Source organism: Nipponia nippon, unplaced genomic scaffold, assembly GCF_047370975.1.
Source record: "Nipponia nippon isolate SJK-2023a ecotype South Korea unplaced genomic scaffold, ASM4737097v1 scaffold_27, whole genome shotgun sequence".
Taxonomy (NCBI): Eukaryota; Metazoa; Chordata; class Aves; order Pelecaniformes; family Threskiornithidae; genus Nipponia; species Nipponia nippon.
In genome coordinates, this window is record NW_028262344.1 from 1,067,535 (window position 1) to 1,089,432 (window position 21,898).

The 21,898-nt window shown below is 51.5% G+C and overlaps 2 protein-coding genes and 1 long non-coding RNA gene across 31 annotated transcripts in view; 2 read left to right on the forward strand and 1 right to left on the reverse strand.

Annotated features, from left to right (window-relative positions):
• Positions 1-9,086, forward strand: part of LOXL2 (lysyl oxidase like 2) — a 65,965-nt gene extending 56,879 nt beyond the window's left edge. For 21 of the 26 annotated variants that reach the window (XM_087763181.1, XM_087763182.1, XM_087763190.1 and 18 more), the window contains 4 exons: positions 110-353; positions 3,384-3,499; positions 4,037-4,173; positions 5,004-8,727. In XM_087763181.1, the coding sequence (XP_087619307.1) occupies positions 110-353; positions 3,384-3,499; positions 4,037-4,173; positions 5,004-5,471 (965 nt within the window). In that variant the 3' untranslated portion in view covers positions 5,472-8,727. Of the gene's footprint in view, positions 1-109; positions 354-2,385; positions 3,350-3,383; positions 3,500-4,036; positions 4,174-5,003; positions 8,728-8,951 lie in introns of those variants that run through there. The other 5 variants (XR_015706002.1, XR_015706001.1, XR_015706000.1 and 2 more) reach the window with 5 other exon arrangements.
• On the reverse strand, positions 8,883-21,091 carry R3HCC1 (R3H domain and coiled-coil containing 1). Of its 3 annotated transcripts, none has more exons than XM_087763205.1 (8): positions 20,949-21,091; positions 16,587-16,716; positions 15,345-15,482; positions 13,849-15,076; positions 13,410-13,582; positions 12,048-12,118; positions 11,161-11,256; positions 8,883-9,110 (listed from the first exon to the last, which is right to left on the reverse strand). In XM_087763205.1, exons 2-8 carry the CDS (start codon positions 16,679-16,681, stop codon positions 8,962-8,964), a joined length of 1,950 nt encoding a protein of 649 aa, XP_087619331.1. In that variant the 5' UTR covers positions 16,682-16,716; positions 20,949-21,091; the 3' UTR covers positions 8,883-8,961. The 3 variants fall into 3 exon arrangements, with proteins under 3 accessions (XP_087619331.1, XP_087619330.1, XP_087619332.1); XM_087763204.1 differs by lacking the exon at positions 20,949-21,091 and adding an exon at positions 18,362-18,425; XM_087763206.1 differs by lacking the exon at positions 20,949-21,091 and adding an exon at positions 16,803-16,826.
• LOC148055017 (uncharacterized) lies at positions 18,448-20,633 on the forward strand. 2 transcript variants are annotated; one of them, XR_015706006.1, is made up of 3 exons: positions 18,448-18,576; positions 19,467-19,597; positions 19,956-20,633. It is a non-coding gene; the product is annotated as an uncharacterized LOC148055017 (long non-coding RNA). The 2 variants fall into 2 exon arrangements; XR_015706005.1 differs by having other exon boundaries at positions 19,467-19,575.
• Positions 21,092-21,898: the final 807 nt, after the last annotated feature.

The window sequence follows — 21,898 nt, forward strand, 5'->3', positions numbered from 1 at the left end:
GCTGAGAAATGCAGTGCAAGGAAGGGGCTGGCCTCCATCTCTGGCAGATGCTTGTGGGGTTTTTTAGTAGCCCATCAGATAATTTCAAACCTTCCTGCCTGCCTGCCAGCTGCCCCTGACCTGGTGCTCAACGCCGAGCTGGTGGAGCAGACGGCCTACCTGGAGGACCGCCCGATGTTCATGCTGCAGTGCGCACTCGAGGAGAACTGCCTGGCCAGCTCGGCCGTCAACACCTCCGTCACTTCTGGGTACCGGCGCCTGCTGCGCTTCTCCTCCCAGATCCACAACAACGGGCAGTCCGACTTCCGCCCCAAAAACGGCCGCCACGCCTGGGTCTGGCACGACTGCCACCGGTGAGTGCCACGGAAAGGGTTTTGCGCGGTCGGTGCCTCCTTCCATCCCTTCCTGCTGCCCGTGGGGGACTGTGTGGCCACGGGAGTACGTGCTGGAGCCACGGCTGCGGAGCTGTGACGTGTGTTAGGGCAGCCGTCGTCCTCCGACGGCAGAGAAACCAGCTCGTTACAGTAGGAATGATAGTTAAGAACTGGTATGTGAACAAGACAGATGCGGAGCTCTCGTTGGGAGAGGTGTACGTGCAAGGGCAGTATATACGTGGGAGTAGCGTACGTACGGACGGAAGGAAGCGTGTGCCTATGTACCCGCTGTGTGTAGAAAGATGCAGCCATCTGAGTTACTTCCCTCACCTGGGAAAGGACTCCAGAACATGCTGTAATTCTGCATTTTTTTTTTTAAATGCATCTCGAATCCACTTAAAACTGTGTACAGCTGGGAGATTGTTTTGTGCTTATGTTGGACAAACAGTAAATTCATCCCATAAATGCATCATTTTTCATGGGGAAGGTGACAGTTTCAGCCAAAGTAAACCAGGGGGAGGAAAGAGAACCAGAACCAAGCCATCCAGATGCTTTGCTTCTGAAATGATGACTTATTATGAGGTTGCTTTTTCTCTAACTTGGGGGTAGAAGGGAGCTAAGTAACTTGCAGCGCACAGCTCTTGTCCTGCCGCTGTTGTAAGACAGTTGTGAAAGTTGTTGTAAGCTTTGTGAAAACATCAGAGCAGTAAATTCTCAAATCGAACAGCCCTTCGTAGTCTTCATAAACAGCGTGAGCGAGGCAAAGCCTGTAGGTAGCACTGCGTCAACGGACCTGAAGCTTCAGATCGTGGCGTGGGGCAAATGTTGGCCGCTTACCCTGCAGACAGGTTGGTTTGGGGTGTTTGCAGTCGGAGGCGCAAGCAGAACTAAAACCTCGGCAGCACAGAACCGAAGGTAAATAGGCAATGGTCTGTTTAGGGGAGGAGGAAACCCGGACCAGCGCGGTGCGTCTGCCTCTTTGGCCCTGTTGGGAAGGGGCTGGGGGAATACGTGGGTACCGCAAGGCTTTGAGCACGTCGCAGGCTGGGTAAAAAGGAGGACGCTGGGAGCTCTTTGGGGGAGACTGGGAAGGGATCAGCAAGAGACCGAGAGCCATCTGTGTGCTTTAAACGGGATCCTGTTTATATGGAGGAGGATGAACTCAGTTCCTCTTCGGTCTTTCCAGTCTGTAAACACCAGAACGTAAACACCTCTTTGAATGATTCAGACATATTTCAGAAACTGAGTCAGACTTGAGAACCTCAAACTTTTATCAGAGGCAGCCAAATTAGACAGCCTGAAAGCCAACAGCTCAGCCACTGCAGAATGCCTCTTCTCTCCTAGCTGCCTCGCTCCATCACTGGGAGCTTCTGTTTAGTTGGCTTTTGATGTGGAAGTAAAACAAAAATGGGAAAGACCTGTAGCAGGCAGGGAAAAGTGATTAAATTCTGGCAGGTGGCAAGTTGTTGTTGTTAGGGGAAAGGCAGGAGGAGGTAAGAAGAAACCCACTCTCCAGAGGAAAAAATTTCCTCCCCTTCCCTCCTTTCTCCTCCTTTATCTGTAAATACGTGTGCAGAGCGATGCTGCAATAATGGTGGTTGGAAGTTTTTAAGCCGTGATTATTTTTACAGCTGGAAAGGAGAGGATTTCTGCACTTTTCTTCTTCTTTTTTTTTTCTTAAACTCCTAAGCAATGGCTTTTGAATTAGGGCCTGTCTGTGCAGTTGCCTCACTCCTCACAGCTGAGATATGCAGACGGGCTCCGGTGCGTCTCAGCGCCGCGTTCCCATAGCTGGGGGAGATGTGCAGGGATTTAAGGACCCGCTCCGCTCTCAGCACCCGCGGTTGCTCTCCTGTTCCCCACGACGTGCTCGCGCTGTGGATTTGCTCCCGATTCCAAAGCCGGGATCCAATTCAACCCGTTGCATCAGCATGACCGCGTTTCTGCGCCCAGCCCTGACCACGTGGAGCGCACAACTCTGTTTTAATCGGGTGCTTCCATCTGCTTCCAGCTCTACAAGGCCCATCGACTTCAACTGGACCCAAGCACAGGCTTAATTTTTTGCTGAACCAGCAGTGTGGCATCGAAAAGGTCGATGTTCCCAAGTTCACCACCACCCAAACCCTGCCATGGTCTAACCTTGCTGGTTTAGGGGGCTACAGCATAGATTGCGTGCACTCCCTTAACTCTTGCTGTGCCCGAGAGTGCTGGAGCGCTCCCGACAGCAGCCCAGCTCGGGCCGAGTTGACGCTAGCACCTCCCCGTTTAAAATTATGAAACGTATCGTGTGTGAACCCAGCTGTCGGGTTGTTTAGATCTGAGTGGAGCGAGTGCTGGGAGAAGCTGGTTCCATCTGTTGTTAGTTTTCTGCCAATAAATTTCCATTCTGCTTCTTAAAAATAAATAAATAAGAATAGCCAGGTTGCCGGTCTGGGTGCATCCAGCTCTGCTTCCAGCCTGTTGTTAAGGAGCAGGTGAAATATTTCTTATTCTGGTAAATGATAGGGCCACTAGAAATGATGACTTGGCTGACAACGGCTTGGATTTTTTCCCCTTCCTTGCCGTTATAAAACTTGGTGTGATTCTACGGAGGCTGGAGCAAGGCTCTCCCCTGGAACAGCTTTAGCACTTGATATATAAACAAATATCCAGGCCAGGAGCCAGCACGCAGGCAGCACGGGTGACGGTGCCACGTGGGATTATGCCCAGGGGAATATTTTCGGGCCGTGGTTTTTCTTGTTCTTCCTCCTGTAGCACGGCTTGGTCCGTAGCCCTTCACGTGCTGTTGTGTATTTACCCCCGTGGCCGTGGGGACGGGGCTGGGAGGTGAAATGCCTGGCCCGAGGGATGCAACAGCACGGAGTCACGTCTGGGCTACTCGCCTCCAAGCTGTTGTGCCCTAGCCACTGGACCATCTCTGCTTGGGCAGGCCGTGCAGCCCTTTAGACCCGGTAATTAAAGTGGTGTCTGTTTTCCCTAAAGATAATTCTCGCTGTCTGTGCCTTGCAGGCATTACCACAGCATGGAGGTTTTTACCCACTATGATCTGTTGAACCTCAATGGAACCAAGGTGGCTGAAGGACACAAAGCCAGCTTCTGTCTGGAAGACACCGAATGCGAAGCAGGTATATTTGCCAGAGCCCGCGGTGCTGGGAGTTTATTGCTGTCCCCGTACAGACGACTGGCTTCAAAGGTGCTGTCAAAGTCCTGAGCGGGGCTAGGACGTGGCCTGACAGGAGCCAGAAAGCAGTCCTGAGGTGGTACCACATCTCTACAGCTCTAAGAGAATCCCCGAAGGCCCGGTGTGCTGAGATTTTCAGACCTCGGCTCCTTACATCCTTACTCTGAGCTGCTCTGAAAACCTAAGCGTGCATTTTCTGATTCCTGCAAAGTGAGAAATTCCCAAACGTGCCTGTAGGTGATGAGGTACGGAAGGTGGCAGCTCCTCCCGGGCAGTTAAGCAGCACGTGTATTTCAAGACAAGGCATTGAGCAAAACACTGCTGTCTTGAACCTCATCCAAAATCCTGTGCCTGTAGCTTATCGCTGTCTACGGGAGCTGGAGAGCAACTAGCCCTTCCTCTGACGTGTGCGAGGGTGGGAAATTCCCGGCCCGACTTGCTGTGAATCTAACGCTTTGTGCCTTTAACTCTTCTCGTTTAGATGTGCAAAAACAGTATGAATGCGCCAATTTTGGTGAACAAGGAATCACAGTTGGATGCTGGGACGTGTACCGGCACGATATCGACTGCCAGTGGATCGATATTACCGATGTCCCGCCAGGCGATTACCTCTTCCAGGTACGGGAGAAAAAGAGGGTTTGAGACACTGTCACTGCTTTTATCTTACCCATTAGGGATGTCAAGAACATAACTAACGAGTGTATTTGTACATCTCCTACAGTACTATAAACTTCTGATTACAAAGAGATTATATTCCCAGGATATAGATAAAGAATAAAAGACAAAGAATTACCTAACAGGACAACAAAGTGTTAGCAGATCGCATCCCCCAGTGAAAAATCCGGGCCAATAACCACAGCTTAGAGATGACAGTCTTGAGAAATCCGCACCCAGCTAATACTTGATAGTCCTACGTGATCCACGTGCAGCTAACGTTGTCGCCACACTGCATTACGTGCCGTGTTATATATACGCGCAGCATCCCGCTGTTGTTTTGTACTAAGCTTTTGAGCTGTTTGTAAGCCACGCTCGCTTTGCTTGGGGATGAAATGGTGTTATTCTGGTGGCGGTTGCGTGAGGAGTTAGGACTGTGCCTGTTTTGTGCAAGTGGGTGGAGTGGGGGGAATTCTTTGGTACTAAAAACAGCCACTCAAACTGGAGAGGAGCGAGGGGCAGAGGAATTATTTTTGCCTGCCCTGCTATGGTGTGAAATGTAGAGAAGGTGTTTGAGGGTATATCGTGGTGCACGGGGGAAGGTGTGATCTCGATCTGGCTTTAATCAAGTAGTTTCTGTGTCCTTGCAAAATGAGTTAGGTTGTTTCTGTTAAAAAAAAAAAAAAAAAAGTATTATGATGTAATGAAAAAGCCGATTCTGTCTCAGTCTGACTAGTATCCTATCCAGTCCAGCTTTAAATAACTTCATGCCGTGTTTCTCCATCGCTCCCTAGGTTGTCATCAACCCGAACTATGAAGTTGCTGAATCCGATTATTCAAATAACGTGATGAAATGCAGGAGCCGGTATGACGGGCAGCGCATCTGGATGTACAACTGCCACATAGGTGAGAGTGACTTCTGCAGGGGAAAGTTTAATGACTGCATCGCCCACTCTTCGCTGGCAATGCTTTCTGCTTCTGTCGCAACGTGCTTACGTGCCGTTTATCGCTTCGTACGGGTGTGGGAAGACGAGATGCTGAGCCCGAACTTCACTGGTGCTGTTTGCTGTAGGCTGTTCGAAGGCAGACCCCAAAGTGTCTCTGCTACAGGGTGGAGCTGCTACAGGTCGCGAAGAGTAAGGTGGCTGGATGGGGGTGGGATGGTTCCTTACCGAGTGCTGCGTTGCACGTCTTGCTGGAGCAGCAAGCATGACACTGGTAAAACAGAAAGAAATCCCTCAGGCTTGGTAGAACAGGGATAACAGATGTCCCAGCTCTCCCTCTTCTGCAAGGAAATGAGTATTTTTCCCTCCCAGGACTGTCAGAGGTAAGGAAAGCTCTCGTGCAATCCAAGAGCTTGTTTAGAGGGCCCGAGGAGGTCCAGGCAAACAAATCCCAGACTCAAATTCTTACCACCCTGGGGCTGACCTCTTGGGACCCCAAAGCTGCTCTTTTCTTGAAAAGCAAACCAGAACGGCGAGGTGCGGAGCAGAGCGGTGGCAAAGAGCACTCTGCTCGAGCCAGAGATGAAAATGCTCCCCTCTCCTTTGAACGTGAGGGAAAACTGTCCGTTTTCTTGAATACGTGTAAAACATTATAATTTGGATTTTTTTTTTTTGGGGTCTTGGAAATATCAAAGCCAAACTAGTTTAAATTTGCAATAACGGTCAATTGTCAAGACCATTTTAAAATGGAATTAAGTTGGGGGCTTTGTGAGAGAAACTGTTTTTAACACAGAAAATAAATGAACAGCAACTGCCAGCCAACCTCCAAATAAAATCCAGTGGCGAAGATAATTTCCAGAGCTGGCTGAAGTTCTTCAAGGAGTGTTTTTCCTGAAAAAATTCCACATAACTCCCGATTTTTCTCATTAATTTGTTGGGGTTTTTTTAAGAAAATACTTGTCTTGTGTGTCACGCTTCAGGCTGCGACCTAGTTCAGAAACGCCAAACCCACTTCATTTGGATGAACAGGCACTTCAGTGTTGGATGGGCTCTCCAGCTGCGCTTGAAAATATTTCTATTTAAAAATTAAATGTATTTAGCTTTCTTTGTCTCTCAACTAGCAAAAATTAAGGGCGTGGTCCTCCTTAAGCAAACAGAACCCACTTCCCATCAGCCTCAAGGAGGCGACCATTTCGCAGGTCCTGCTAGTCATCACCTAATTTTTTTAAGCACCAAGAGTTAGCAGTGAAATTGCAGGTAGTTTGTAGGCTAATCTTCCAAATAAAAGACTAAATCCAGTACTCCCGGGGGCTCTTGGCTGTTCCAGTTATGGTAAGATTTAATTAACGCTCCAATTAATTAGCCCAGGAAAATCTTTGCTCTTCTCGTACTCGCTTTGAGCCCTTCGTTTTCACAGCATCTCTTGCAGATTACACAAAACCCCGGCGCGTTCTCGGCCTCGTGTCGCGAGCGGCCTTTGCCGCCTCCTGCTCAACCCCGCTCTCTCTCTGTGCGCTCTCCAGGTGGCTCTTTCAGCGAGGAAACGGAGCAGAAGTTTGATCACTTCAGCGGACTCACAAATAACAAGGTGTCCACCCGATAGAACAGCATCGCCTCCCACCCCACTATTTAAAGAAGCGAGGTTTCCTGCTTCCGTGATTTCCCTAACCACTGCACAAAAAAGAAAATCAAGCAAACAATCAAACTCTAAATTAGCAAGGTAAATTACTTTCTAAAGATGCCTTCCTTCCCAGTTTAGGTGCTCAGACCACCGTGTGTCTCCTGTAACTCCAGTCCCTACTACTGAGGTAGTTAGGAGCGGGCTTTTAAGCTCTGCTTGGCTCCGTATCTTCACCATCCCAACCTTCTCCACAAAGATTTCTCCCTCCACTTTGCAGCGCCGTCTTTGCTCACAGACGTAGGTCCGGGCTGCAGCAAGCACAATTTGCCTTTGGTTGGGTACCGACAACCTAAATATGTCTTTACCATTCATTTTCTTCAAGGCATTAATTTCGGTATCTTTAAGCTCTTTGACTCAAGCTTGAACGCACCACTGATGCAAACGCCTCCATTTGTGACGCTGCTTCTTGAACACAGCTAATCCTCGGTACTGCCATGTCATTACTCCATTTTAGCAAAGAAATACAGGAAAGGAAAAAAAAAAAATAAAAAATTGGAGCAGCTTTTTCTGAGCAGAACAGTATAAAGCATAATTTAATACTGCAGTGAAACTCTTGTATTCAACAATCAACTCCCAACACAATCTCGTAAGCGGAGCGGCTAATGCAGAACTGTTTTCTACAAGTGCATCAGGGCTCCGGGAAGCTACGCCTCCCTTGTGACATCCCGAAGACTTTGCAGATCTCCTGATGATGAGTCCACTGGACTGTGAATTTCCATTCCGCAGTAAGCTATTCACCCAATAGATTCTACGTACATCTAAATGTTACCTTCTAAGCTGGATATTCACTCTGTCTCGTCTTTAAAGGATGAATTTAGTTAAGGCATTGTATCATCACTGTACCTTACAGAGGTGACTTCATGGCTTTCATCATCAGGGATCCGGGCCTGTGCTGTCATAGACCCACCTGCGTAAGTTGTCTTTAAAAGGATTTTTAACACTTGGTAAATTCACAATGGTGCTAAGTGTGTTCCTCTGTTTGTTTGAGGACACGCATTGCTACAGATTTTCAGACACAGCTACTTGAATAAAAGTGTTTTACCCAGAAAAATGTTTTATATGCCATTTGTGTGTTTCTACTCCATGAAAGTTTAGGGCCTCGTTCTCAATTCCTGGTACTGAAGTTTCTTCTCCCTCTGTGTTTATACGGAAGACTTCTACAAGCAGCTAAAGTTAACTGAATACTTAGAGCTGACCGTCTCAATCCACGGGGGGATTGAAACTGGCTGCATCTAACTTGTGCTCTCCATAACCTACCTCACAGGGATGTTGTGAGGCTTAAAGAATACAGAAGTCTCTTGCTAATGCCTGTCAGAGTATTTCTGTCATTTATCCAGTGGCCCAGATGGTGGCATCTAGCAAAGGTTTTTAGCCTACTGTAAGTTGGAAAACTCCATTTTGTTCTCAAGATGCCGGGCTGTGCAGCAAAAGCAGAGTCTGAGATGTGTTGGATGCTCTATCGCTGCTGCCACGACGAGGCGTCTTGCAGCATCTCTCACCACCAGGCTCTGGGCAAATCGGAACTGGCAAGTTCTGGTTTTCTTTTCCTCATCTGTGTATGACAGCTTTCCTTGCTAACAGTGCAACAAAGCAAGTCAGGCTCTTTCAACGCTATATAAATAAGGAAAACCCCTGAAACTCACTTGCATTCAATGCTTGTCAGTTTTGTGGGATATTTTAACAACAACATTACAACAAAGTAAACATTAAACAGATTTTTGGACTCCTGCAGATGCTCTGCTCTTGCTTACAGCTGAATTTTGGCCAACAAGATACAATTCCCTTACTCTCATGCTTTTTTTTTTTTTTTAAGTTACAGAGCAGCTTTTCTGTAAGCAGCCTTACTTTCTGCAAGGGCCCCAGTGAGTAACAGACACTTTGAAACAGAGTAGGGCAAGATGCTCTCCGTAACGAAGAGCTAACAGCAACCCTCGCAGGGTTTGGCTCTTGAGCTCAACATCTCATTCATAGTAAACTTTTTCCCTTTCCCAACTTCAGAAAGAAAAGACGGTGCTAATTCATAAGAGAACATCCCTGTGGCAACTCGCTGTTCTGCATGCGATTTAATATCAGAGCCATGCTCATCTCTACATCTTTTTTTTTTTTTTTTTTTTTAGCTGAGACGGTTTATTCCTCCTGGTCCAAGCTTTCTGGCAGGAGCACTTCGGTGCCTGAGACGCCCTGCTGCTTGTGCTTCAAACCCAAAGCCCGGGTCACCAGCCTCTTCGCCACTGCAGTGTCAGTCTGGGGTCTTTCTTTTGCAAGGTGAAGGAGCTCTAGGTAAAAAACGGGTGAAAATCATGAAGTTAGTGCCTGTTCAGCAACTGTCTTGTGGCTAAACCATAGGACTGGCAGACAGGAGGGCTGATTTCGGTTTTCTTAGGTCCTTTATAGAATTAGCCCAGGAGCATGAGCAAATTGTTCTATCTCTATCCAGTAAATTGCCTTTTCTTTCAGAAGGATGTGCCTCCAGCTTTGTCCTTCAGATTTTTCAATGACAGTTCCAAAGCTATTTGGCTACGATTAAGCTCTTCTGCAGCGGTAGAGAGAATTGTTCCCCATTTGCTTTCAGGAACAGCTTCCTAACCATTCCTGGCAAAATTCAGCAAGTCACATCTCTGAGAACAAAATGAAGGCGCACAGTCCAACCCATTTATCCATGCAGAGGGAAGTTTGATCTCAATTTAGACTAATCAAAATCAGCAGCCTAAATCCTTAGAAAGCAGCAAGGAAAAAAAATCTGCATTTTTTTAAAAAATAGCTAAATCTATCAGATGCTTTGGGAAAGCCCTTTGGCCAGTAACCTCCATTTTCTCATAGACAGCTGGCTTGCTACAGTTTCATCTTACAAGAAATGAATACAGCAAAACTTTACCAAGTCCACAGTAGTCCGGATTTGGCAATTACCTGATCATTTATCAGCAACTGTCTGCAAATTTATTATCCAGTTAGCAAGGGGGGCTTTGCTTGCTTTTTTCAGAAGTTTTATTAATAAAGGCAGCCCATCAGCAGCTTAAAGAAAAAGGGGCAGACTCAAAGCATTTGCAGCTTGGAAAATAAAAGTGCCATTCTTTCTTGACAAAGCTCAAAAAAAGAGGGAAAAAAAAAAAAAAAGAGACACTGTCAGCTAATTAAGATCCAAATTTTGTATCTGGAAAAAAAAAATTGCTACTTAAACTGAATACAAACAGCGTTTCTATATAACGTTCCCCCGAAGGAGTTTATAGCCTGATTCAGAAGCGTGCCGACAGGCTACAGCAAGAAGAATCGGGAGGCGTGAAGGAAAACAGATGACGGGGAGAGTGCAGAAGGAAATCCCGTTCTTTGACATTTCATTTACATCCAAACTCAGGAATTTCTAACTGTGACAGTGTCCCTTTAAAGCATTAATACTGAAATTTGTTTCACCTGCAATGTACTGTAGCAATAACAGCATAGTTGTACCTTCAGCAAAGTCTCTACTGCTACAAGATTCATGGCATTTCTTTACTGTGGCAAGTATAACTGATTACACTATGATTTTAAAAGGCAATCGAATAAATAAAACAATGTTAATGGCTAAGCTTAACGATTTTTTTCCTTCACCTGATACCAAATAAAATGATACCAACCACAAACTGTAACTGCTATGGGTTTTGTCTCATCTGTTATCTTGGACCACGCAGAGTCATAGGGCAGAGAAACTTCTGGGCAGGCTTACGGCGTTCGCCATGCTGCGTCCTCCTGCAGCCACCGCTACAGCTACCCCTGCCTGCTGAACGGTACAACCCTTCGCTTAAAACTTTACACGAGCGGAGCAAATAGCGCAAGGAAGCCTAAGGCTGAATTTCAGCCAACAGCTGGAGAGTAAACAAAAAGTAACAGGAGCTGATGCTTTTTTATTCAGTCCTCGTATAGACGGGAGAAAGAGTGACTGAAAACTTAAGCATAGGTAACAGCTGTAGTTCTCTTTCCTGGAGGTAATATATCATTTAGTCTTGATCTGCAGATTTGTTTTTGTCATCGCGTTCACCTGTGCCAACCACACATGCCTGCTGCAAACACCCGCATTACTGGTGCAGTAAGTTTTAACGTAACTATGATACAGGTTGGCTGAAAATACTGTAAAAAAACACATCTACAGGCTTTTACTGAAGACCCTACGCAACAGCTCACTGTCCTGCAATGCTGATAAAGCTAAAAAACCACAAAACAAAAAAGAAATACTGGTCCTTAATATATATTTCCCCATTTAACTTGTCATCATGACCACTCAAGATGTAGAAGACTGGTTAACCAAGAAATAATACTAATAATAATCTAAAAAAGAAAAAAAAATTGTCTTACTTGGCCGTTGAAGTGCCTTGATCTTAGACTGCTTTGTTGCATGGATCAATGGTCGGATCTTTAAAGAAGGATAACGTCGCCCCAGGGCTTGAGATGCTTCAAAGAACAAAGATTGCTGAAATTAGCAGGCTGAATGTTGGTGGCTTTCATAATAAAAATCGGTGCATGGTATAATAACACGGAATAATTTGAGCTTCAGCAGCTGATGCGTTATCGCAAGACTTGTACTAACACAGCTCAACTGATTTGGGTCACCTCAGGCTTACATCACACGTTCCTCGCGCAGGAAGAGCCCCAAGAAAAATATAAACACATTTTAAAAGACAATTCTGTCGTTATTAGACTAAATCCTGAGAAAAAAGGATAAACTTTTGGGCTCCATAGGCTGCTGGATGGAAACTTCTCTTGGGATGGCTCTGACCTGGGCTTGGGAGGGTTTGGCAGGAGGCTTGGTGTCTGACCCACGTGCCATCGCACTCATAAGGTCCCCAGCAGGTTATTGTACGCTTGCAGGAATTTTGTCGTGTTACAAGAGAAAAAAACTGAAGCGGCAAAACAGATTCATTTCTAGAAAGGCAGCATGAGTCGCTCCATATACAAAAGGTGCCCTGGTTATTACCCAAGCCAATTAAAAACCTGCTGTTCTTGCAAAGCGGAGCTTCCACCCAACACGCAGTAATTCCAGCTTCTCAAGTCTTAAAAGCCTTGCAAGTTTGAAGCGCACAGGAGGACAGCCGTGAGGAACCACAGCTACCTTTGGCAACAGCTCGAGCCTCGGCAGACGCGCGTTGCGAACCGCCGCGCCCGTCCAGGGTCGCCGCGAGAGCGGAGAAACCCCAGCAGCTCCGCGGGTCCCTCAGTCCCAGCCACGAATGGCATCACGCTACCTGTAGACGGGCTGGAGAAGATTCCCAGGGCGTGCGTATCATCGACCCACTGGATTTTGAAACCACTCTCGCTAAAATGAAAAGGCAATAGAATAATAGTCATTAATAAGAAAGAAAAAAACCCCACCACACAATAAAACCCAATAGCCACCTTGGGTTAGCAAGAGTATTTAGTATTTTCAGGTGGCCAGCTGGTGCTTTTCAAAGCATTACACCTATTTTACACGAGGGGAAAGAGAAGGAAAGGAGGGAACAGAAGAACATTAGATGTGCCCCTTTCAAGGCCACAATGTGCGACCACCCCATCAGCTGCCCGCAAAAACCCTCCTTTTCCTCTGAAGAAACCCTTGGCCAAAAGCAACCTCAATTTCAGGGACTGCCTTGTAACACAAAAATATTGTTTGTCGTTTATCTAGTGCTTTACGAACGCCACCCAATTGCTCAGACATCTACAATAAAAAGCAAGCGCTTTATAAAACTGGTTTACAAAGCTTAGGGTGAAGAGACTGATGTGAAAAAATCTAATAACGTGTCGGTGGAAAATGTGAGTTTGGGAGCAGGGAGTTCAAAGCTTTTCCTGCAGCGCAGGAAATACAAATACAAGCGACTGCTCAGATTAGATCCGTCAATTTTCAGCTCAGTTTCACTCTCACAGCAAGTGGAAAAAAATATATTAGAGGAAACACACACAATAGACAGTCGCTTATTAAAAATGTAAATCATGGGCTTTTTTAATTTAAGGGCTCCCTAGAGGTGAAGTATTCACATCTGATCCGCCAGGTATATCAAGAGAGGAGGAGGATGGTGGGAGGAAAACAGGGAGAGGTGCCTGCAGCCACGGTGCCTGGGCGCGCTGGCAGCGGTGACACAGTAACTCGGAGCTGCACCGAGCCCCGTTTATCACTAACGCAGGGCCGAACTTTGTCCTGGCCCTGCCAGGATCCAACGTCACTCCCTTAGGCGCGAGGCTCTGTTCCCCACGTTTACATAATAAATCTCTCCAACAGCAGGATTGAGCCCTTTTTCTTGCAAAGACTTCTGTAGGCACGTAATTTCATTCAAGCACCGGGACGCAATAACAAAGCAGCTCCTAGAAAGCACCTAAAGACTCTCACTGAAGCAGTAGGAATAAGCCTGCACGTAGGTAACCGTGTGTACGACGGAGCCCTGAAGAACCGGTCGTGTTTTACATCATGCATAAACTGCAGGAAAGTGTCCTTTAAGGCACGGAAAGAGCGTAAGGCATAAGGGCAGGAAGGCAAAACTAAAATTCAAAATTCATCAGATTCTGTTGTGCATTCAAGTCTGAATATTGCTCCCGCCGTGCCCCCGACGTGCTCCAGCTCTCAGAGAGGTACTCACTGGAAATCCGAGAACACTTCTAACAGGTCCTCCGTTTTCAGCGACGGGGAGAAGTCATGGATTTCAGTTACGTGGCCAAAATCCCCCTCGTTGAGCTGTGCATCTCCATAGCTGGAATAATCAAAGCTGATCTTCTCAATGCTGATGTCCTTCACGGTTAAATAACCCACAATCTGAGAACGTGAAAAAAAATATAATAATTAAAAAAAAAATCAGAAAGGTTTCACTTCAAAGAGCGATCCTCCAGGGCCCCACCCCGGTTCCCTGCACACCACTTCTGCAGCCACACTCCTGCCGACAGGTTCGGCAGCCGCCCGGGGCAGCCCCGGCACAGGGACTCTCCTCCCACAGCCTAATGCCTTCCCCTCCGGCCAACTCCTCTGCCGCCCTCTTTTCCCCAAAGTCGCTCCCCGTGGCAATACCCACGGCAAAACGCTACCTCTGCAAAGAGCTCTGCGGTGCAGTCGTCCTCAAGGCCGCTCTGCCCGCGGACGGCCGCGCTCTCTTCTTTCTCGCCTGCAGACAAATGCAGCTCACGCCACAGCGCATCGGCCAAGCCCGAACGCTCCTTGTCCTCCTCTTCTGCCACGGGCACCTTCCCGCCGCGGTTCTGCACAGCAGCATCCGCCCAGTGCTCGTGCTGGTCCGCAGGAGCTGACGGGGCGGCACCGTGGACCAGCTCCGGAGTGGCCAGAGGCTCATTTTGGGCTTCTGGGGGGTTCTGGTTAGGCTCCACCTGGGCAATGCTGGGGCACTCCTGACCTTGACTTTCCAGTTCGGAGAACCTCTTGCCTCCATCCACCGCGCTGGCATTCACGAAGTCCTTGCCCTGTTCTTCAGGTGCTGACACGTTTCCGCTGCTCTCCAGGCTCTCGGCAGCGGCGCAGCTCTTATCTTGGTTTTCCAGCAGCAGGGACGTTGCGCCCGACTCTGCTCCAGCCAGGTCTGCACAGCAGTTACTGCTGTGACTTTCTGATAGAGAGGAGTTTTTGCCGCACTCCACTACACCGGCATCCCGGTTGTTTTGGTCTTCAGCTTGCAGCTGGCACAGGATTTTGCTACCTTCTGGTATAATAACATTGTCGCAGCTCTGATCTTGCTCTTCGGCTTCAATTGGGTTTTTATTGTGTGCAGAAGAAAGGGAATCTGAACAGTCTTTATCCTGACTTTCCTGCCCAGAGAAATCATTACTGTTCTCCAACGACGGGACATCCGTACAGCAAGGAGGACACGCATCATTACTTGTTCCTGAAACACACTCTTCGCCAGGCTCCTGTTGCTTGCCAAGGGCCAAGGAGACACCACCTGGGCTGCCTTCAGACTTACCCAGCTCCTCCTGGGCGTCCCCAACTGAAGCTTTAGGGCAGATCTCTTCTTCTTGTGCCATATCCCCACCTGACTCGGTGCCTGCCGCCACCGGGCTCTCCTGCTCCCCCCATTCTGCCTTCTTGCGCATCGCCTTGGGGACGTACAGGGCTTTATCTGGCTTCTTCCTGGGCGGCCTTTTTATCCTGCCAGACCCCACGCAGGCTCGAGAGTTGTCACTGTGCACCTCCCCGCCATGCCGCAGCCTGCCGCCTCGGCCCCCCCGGCCCCACGGCTGCGGAGGTCGCGGCGGTCTCGGTGGGTTGCTGCTGGGTTTTTGGTCGCTCGTCTCACTGGGCAGCCTAGGACCAAGAGAACGGCAGGCCGTGAGCAGGGGAACCCAAGTAACGTGACATTTGCAAAAGAGAGAGAGGAGGAAAAGCATCAGATCCCCCTAAAAGTCAGCAGGTAGGAAAAAAAAAGAGCCTCTGCTTCCTTAATGACTGGGATACGCTGTTGGTAATAGACACCCTCCACTCTGCAGAGAAGCACCATGCAAACTTTGTGCTTGTAAGCTTGAACGAAAACCCCACAGCCATGGAAAGAGACCTACCATCTACCACACCGTACCTTATGGCCGAGTGACAGATGACCGTCCTCCTCCTCCATCCTTCTCCCACAGAAAAGCTGCTCAACAAATCCACGTTGTCCACGGTCCGATGGATCAGGTACCTGAGGCGACTGGACAGAGGGGGGAACAGGAGCACTCTGGAAAGAGAGAGGGGTTGGGGGCATCAGCAACTTGCAGGAAGGAAAAGGACAGGAACGTAGCAAGAATTTATTAACCTCTCTTCCCGAAGTCTTTCCCAGTGTAGGGTTTAAATCCAAGCCCAAAAGCCAAGCAGGAATTTCTGGTGTTAAAGAGCCAAAATCCCCTCTCCATCCCAGAGTCTAGACAATCTGTCTAGCGCTGGCTTTGCAGGTAGCGCCGGGAGCGTGGGGCGGCTGGGGCTGCCTGGTCCCCGGGCCTTTGGCTGGGATGCTCCTTTCTGCCTGTATCCGTGCTGGGAATGGCTGGAAAGCAGCAGCAGAAGGCTGCTGCCGGTCCCCTTCCTCCCAGTCTGAGTGCACTCCAGAAACCAGCAGTTAAAAGAATACGAACGGATGAATAAACACCACGTTTGATTTCATTGCATTTAGATGCATTTTTACAATTCCGGTTTCATACAATTGCCTGGGTACTTTCTCTGCCAAACATTTTTTAAAAAAGCAACGAAACAAATATTTAAGGTTGTTAAAAGCTGGCAGGAAGCTGAACTAGGCAATCCCACCCCAGCTCCTGTCCGACACCCTTTTTGGCCATCTCAAGGGCTTCAGAGGTCACTGGATCAGGGACTAGGCCCACTTAAATCCAGCCTGGCCAAAGCAAAACGATGCAGCGATCCAAGGCGATGGAGTTTGCGGCCGTGGAGGAGGATCCGGCGCGCAGGAAGCCCTCAGCAGAGAAGGGAAATGGAACAGTTTGATTATGAAACTGTTTACTGTAGCTCATCCGGCTGCCTAGCGGGCTAGGCCAGACTGGGGCTGGTGCAAAAAGCCACCAGCATCCAAAACAACTCTGCCTGAAGTAGTATGAATGGAGAAGCGCACACGGCAGAAACCCCACGCCGATCCTTGGCCTGTGGGGATGCCCCAGGAGCTCCGCAGCCAGCCAGCCCCTCGCAGCCAGGCTCCAAACGCTGCTGCTCCAACCCAGACGGCGTTTGCAGCCCAGAGAAGCGATGCAAAACAGAGACAAGAGTCACAACGTGCCATCGCCCAGGGACTGCAGGCACCAGCCGGGGCTGCGTGCTGCCGGGGCAGGGCACCTACCTGTGGTGCTGCCCCTGCAGCATGAAGTGCTCCAGCTCCTCCGCGATCCTGCCCACGAACTCATCCTCGTTGGGCGAGAGGAAAACGCCATCCATGCAGCGCAGCGCCAGGGTGGCAGCGGACAGGAGGCCTGCAGAGGGACGGGGCCACATGGAGAACCGGCTGTGGGCTCCCCTGCCCCCCTGGGTGCTTAGCACCCCCGCACACCTGACCCACCCTCTGCACAGCTCCCTGCACCCGGCTGCAGCCCTGAGCTCTGCACCCTCAGCACCGTGTGCCGCTGCTCTGTGCGCTCTGCTGCACCTCACCCCTCTCCCTGCCCACCCCCAGCACCCTGTGTGGCTCTGTGCACCCTCAGCACCGTGTGCCGCTGCTCTGTGCGCTCTGCTGCACCCCACCCCTCCCCCTGCGCACCCCCAGCACCCTGTGTGGCTCTGTGCACCCCCCAAAACCCCTGTGCACCCTCTACTGCCCTGTGCACCCCCAGCACCACGTGCAGCTGTGGGCCCTGCTGACCCCCCCTTTTTCCCTCTGCACCCCCAGCACCCCGTGCTGCTTTTGGCACCCTATTACCCCCCATCTCCGTGCACCCCCAGCACCCCATTACCCCCCAACCCCGTGCACCCCATGCTGTTCTTTGCACCCTATCACCCTCCATCCCCGTGCACCCCCAGCACCCCATTACCCCCCATCCCCGTGCACCCCGTGCTGCTCGTTGCACCCCATTACCCCCCATCCCCGTGCACCCCATGCTGCTCTTTGCACCCCATTACCCCCCATCCCCGTGCACCCCCAGCACCCCATTACCCCCCGTCCCCGTGCACCCCGTGCTGCTCTCTGCACCCCATTACCCCCCGTCCCCGTGCACCCCATGCTGCTCTCTGCACCCCATTACCCCCCATCCCCGTGCACCCCCAGCACCCCATTACCCTCCATCCCCGTGCACCCCGTGCTGCTCTCTGCACCCCATTACCCCCCCGTCCCCATGCACCCCATGCTGCTCTTTGCACCCCATTACCCCCCATCCCCGTGCCCCCCCAGCACCCCATTACCCTCCATCCCCGTGCACCCCGTGCTGCTCTCTGCACCCCATTACCCCCCGTCCCCGTGCACCCCGTGCTGCTCTCTGCACCCCATTACCCCCCCGTCCCCGTGCACCCCCTGCTGCTCTTTGCACCCCATTACCCCCCCTCCCCCTGCACCCCCAGCACCCCATTACCCTCCATCCCCGTGCACCCCGTGCTGCTCTCTGCACCCCATTACCCCCCGTCCCCATGCACCCCATGCTGCTCTTTGCACCCCATTACCCCCCATCCCCGTGCACCCCCAGCACCCCATTACCCTCCATCCCCGTGCACCCCGTGCTGCTCTCTGCACCCCATTACCCCCCGTCCCCGTGCACCCCGTGCTGCTCTCTGCACCCCATTACCCCCCGTCCCCGTGCACCCCATGCTGCTCTTTGCACCCCATTACCCCCCATCCCCGTGCACCCCCAGCACCCCATTACCCCCCGTCCCCGTGCACCCCGTGCTGCTCTCTGCACCCCATTACCCCCCGTCCCCGTGCACCCCATGCTGCTCTCTGCACCCCATTACCCCCCATCCCCGTGCACCCCCAGCACCCCATTACCCTCCATCCCCGTGCACCCCGTGCTGCTCTCTGCACCCTATCACCCCCATCCCCGCGCACCCCCATCACCCCCCACCCCCATCCCCCCCCCACCCCCCCAAGGCTCCCCGTCCCCGCCACGGCCGGGCCCCCCCCGCCGCCCTCACCGCCAGGCCCGGCCGAGCGGCAGATCCCGGCGCGGCGCCTGCGCCCGGCCGCGGCCCCGCCTCCTCCCGCCGCCCCGCCCTGGGGAGCCGCCCCCGGGGCCTGCGCCCGCCCCGCCGCTCGCGCACGGAGGAACATGGCGGGGTTGGGGTCTTTTGGGGTCTTTTGGGGGTTTTTTTGTTTTGTTTTTCTTTTTTCCGTGGCAGCCGCGGCCCAGGTAGGGGGACGTCGCGGGCGGCGCTCCCGCGTGTTGAGGGAAGCGGTGGGAATGGGGGGAGCCCCAGGGAAGGACACGGACCTGTGGGAGCGGGGCCAGAGGAGGCCACAGCAGTGATCAGCGGGCAGGAGCACCTCTGCTGTGAGGACAGGCTGAGAGCTGGGGGGGTTCAGCCTGGAGAAGAGAAGGCTGCGGGGAGACCTTTTTGCAGCCTTCCAGTACTTAAAGGGGGCCTACAAGAAAGATGGGGCCAGACTTTGTAGCAGGGCCTGTTGCGATAGGACAAGGGAGAACGGTTTTAAACTAAAAGAGGGTAGATTCAGACTGGATATAAGGAAGAAATTTTTTACGATGAGGGTGGTGGAACACTGGAAGGGGTTGCCCAGAGAGGTGGTGGATGCCCCATCCTTGGAAACATTCAAGGCCAGGCTGGACGGGGCTCTGAGCACCCTGATCTGGTTGTAGATGCCCCTCTGCCCATGGCAGGGGGGTGGACTAGGTGACCTTCAAAGGTCCCTTCCATCCCAAACCCTTCTGTGATGCTGCGGCCCCCCCCCGAGGCCGGGCAGGGGCGGCAGGCGGGCCGCACACGCCGGGTCTGGTTCCTGGGGGCACCCACAGCCTGGCCCCGAGACACCGAACCCTGCAAAACCCCCGTTTTGGTGAGGCCAGGCTCACCCCAGCACGTGGAGGCGGCAGCTCGCGGAGCAGTTACCGCCTAGAAGAGCTTTAAAACTGGGACGTTTCTACTTGCTCATTTTCCCTAGCTCAATTTTCCTATAACTGAACTCTTTAACAGCTAGAAATAAATACTAATGCTTTTCTGTAATCGCACAGATTCCTCCAGCCAAAAGTCCCAGAGGTTTTTGTCATCTTGGCTTCTTTCTTAGGGATGCCGTGGCACAAAGCAGTCAAAGCGGTCAGAAGTAGCCTCTGATGCCGAGAGCCTGAGTTTTGGGATGAATAACTGGAGATTTGAGCCTGTTTCAGGAGCACCAGGTGAAGCCAATGAGACTTACAGGTGCTCGACACTTCTAAGTGTGCTCCTAGTTTCACATTCCCTCCTTAATGCATAAACCCTGGCGGGCAATTTGCCCCCAGGTGACAGTTTCTGGAAGAGTAAGGGTCTCAAGAATTGAAAACATTGCACAGGAGCTAAACAAGGGCAGCATTGCACCGAGTGACTGCTTTCCAGGGGGTAAATCCGTCCCCCAGCTCAATGCAAGCGTCCCTGTTGCTCCGCAGCACGAGCGGAGACGGTCACTACGTGGCCAGCTGAGAAATCACTGCTTCTCAGCATGGTTTGATGAAAACGAACCGCGCGGTTCGTTAGCGATCTGCTCAAAGGTAACTCGTGACCCTCATTATTTCTCTTGTAGGAGCAGAAAAGAACTACGTCTGGGCTCCTTCACATGCCCTGCGCACCATGAGACACACAGACAAGTCCGAGGCAGCAGGGCTGGTACGTCAGAGCCATCCCCAGGCTGGTACAGGGAGAGATTCTGGCCTTGCCCTCACAAAATCCTCCTCAGCAGGGTTAATCTCTCCTGCCTCTCCCCCCTTAGCTGACTGATTGCTCGAAATTACCATATAGATTGAGAAAGCCAGGCCTGTGATTTCACAAGAGCTTCTGCCAGGCTCCTCCAAGCATCTGGAGACCCTCATCCAGTCTTCAGCCCTGTCTGGAGCTGCTTTCCTTGGAGACCAACCCTGGCCTCTGCCTGATGAGAAGAGCAGCCGATGTTTCCAATTTGAAAGCAAAGTCAGGCAAGACAGCAACCTACACCAGCCTCATCCCATTCTGCTCCTCTGTCTCCCTTTTCCCTGCTAAATCCGTTCCCCCTAAACCTGAAAAATCACTTCAGGGGCAGCAGCCATCCCCGGCCCCACGCTGCCCACCCAGATACGCTCCTCCTGCGACCCAGCCGGGAAAGGAGCAGTGGGCACGACCTCGGCACCCACCTGCAGCCGCAACCGCACCAACCACCCGCACGCGGTTAATTCCCAGCATCGTCCTGTCTGCCCCAGGCCGACATAATAAAACGTGCATTGATTTAGTGATTGCCCCGAGTAAGACAGCGCCCTTTTCCCAGCCTTGCAGCATCCTTTCTAACCTACACGGATATGAGCACGGCGGCACAATTTCCAGCCTAGGTTTGAGACACAAAAGCCCTGCTCCCCTTTTCCTCTAGAGCCAGGCTGAGATGACTAGCCCTGAACACAGGGCCGGCAACACAGGCTTCCAAAACGGGAGCAAACCACTGCAAACCACCATCCCGTGTCCGCAGACCACAGCAGCAGCGGTGGCATCGGGCCCCTGCACAGCCCTGGGAGGCAGCGGAACCCCCCCTTACACCGCTGCTGGCCTTTACCTGTGAGCAGAGATGAACTGCAGACCTTCCTCTCCACGGCAGGCTCTCCAGCAGCAGTTTTGGGCAATCAATCTGCTCTGGCTTATGGTAACCGTGCTAAATGTCTCCGGGGTGCTTGCTGTTCATCATTGCAGCAGGAACTGCATGGGGAATAAAGAAAAGAGGAAAAACCCTGCAGAGCTCAAAGGAGCCCACGGCCAGAGCCCGAGCCCAACAGTCCGCTGGGAGGATGGGACCATGCGTGCTGTGGCTGGAGAGAAATGGGGTTTTTATCTACGTAGGGTTGGGGAATGGAGGGGGAGCTACAAGCGTGGGCAAAGCACAGCCGTGCCCGGAGAGGCACCACGACCTGTCCAGAGCAGGGGCCAGGGGCAGCTCAGAGCCCCCGGGCCAGGGCAGCCACCTCTGTCCCCGGCCAGGTGCCGTTCAGGTCCTCCCTGCCCAAACACAGGCTTCCTCAGGTTGGGAGCAGAGTCCTGGCCATCCTGACCGCTCACCTCCAAGTCGCAGCCCGAGTCCCATCAGCCCTGCCCCTTGTCTGAGCTCTCAGGCCAGCCTGCCAGCTCCTGCCCCTTCTGTCTCAGGAGCAGCCTCCAATTTCCATTTAAATTGAGATTTTAACGCTCCTTTTCCCCTAGTCCCTGTGTATCCAGGCTTAGTGAGAGGCTTCGGACACTTGAGTTGTGCCTGATGGGTCCTGGATACCTCTCCCTAGTTAATGATATCTCGCTTCATGTAACCAGGCACCTAATGAGATAATGTTGGGACCCCAGTGCCTCCATAGCAGCTGCCACAGCAGCGGAGGGACGCTCAGAGCATGAAAGGTGCCGGTTTGTTACCTTACTCCCCAATCCAGCTCGCACCGAACTGGATTTGAGCACTTATTTACTCATTTTATTCTTATCTAGGCTGCTCAGTGCTGACAGCTGTGCTCACTCTGACAGCCTGAA

Excerpts from the sequence above, each read along its gene's own strand:
- R3HCC1 (XM_087763205.1), bottom strand. The coding sequence starts at position 16,681 with ATGGATGGCGTTTTCCTCTCGCCCAACGAGGATGAGTTCGTGGGCAGG. Across the intron at positions 15,483-16,586 it reads CTGCAGGGGCAGCACCACAG|AGTGCTCCTGTTCCCCCCTC; the intron begins GTAGGTGCCCTG and ends CTCTCTTTCCAG. Across the intron at positions 15,077-15,344 it reads ATCTGTCACTCGGCCATAAG|GCTGCCCAGTGAGACGAGCG; the intron begins GTACGGTGTGGT and ends TCTTGGTCCTAG.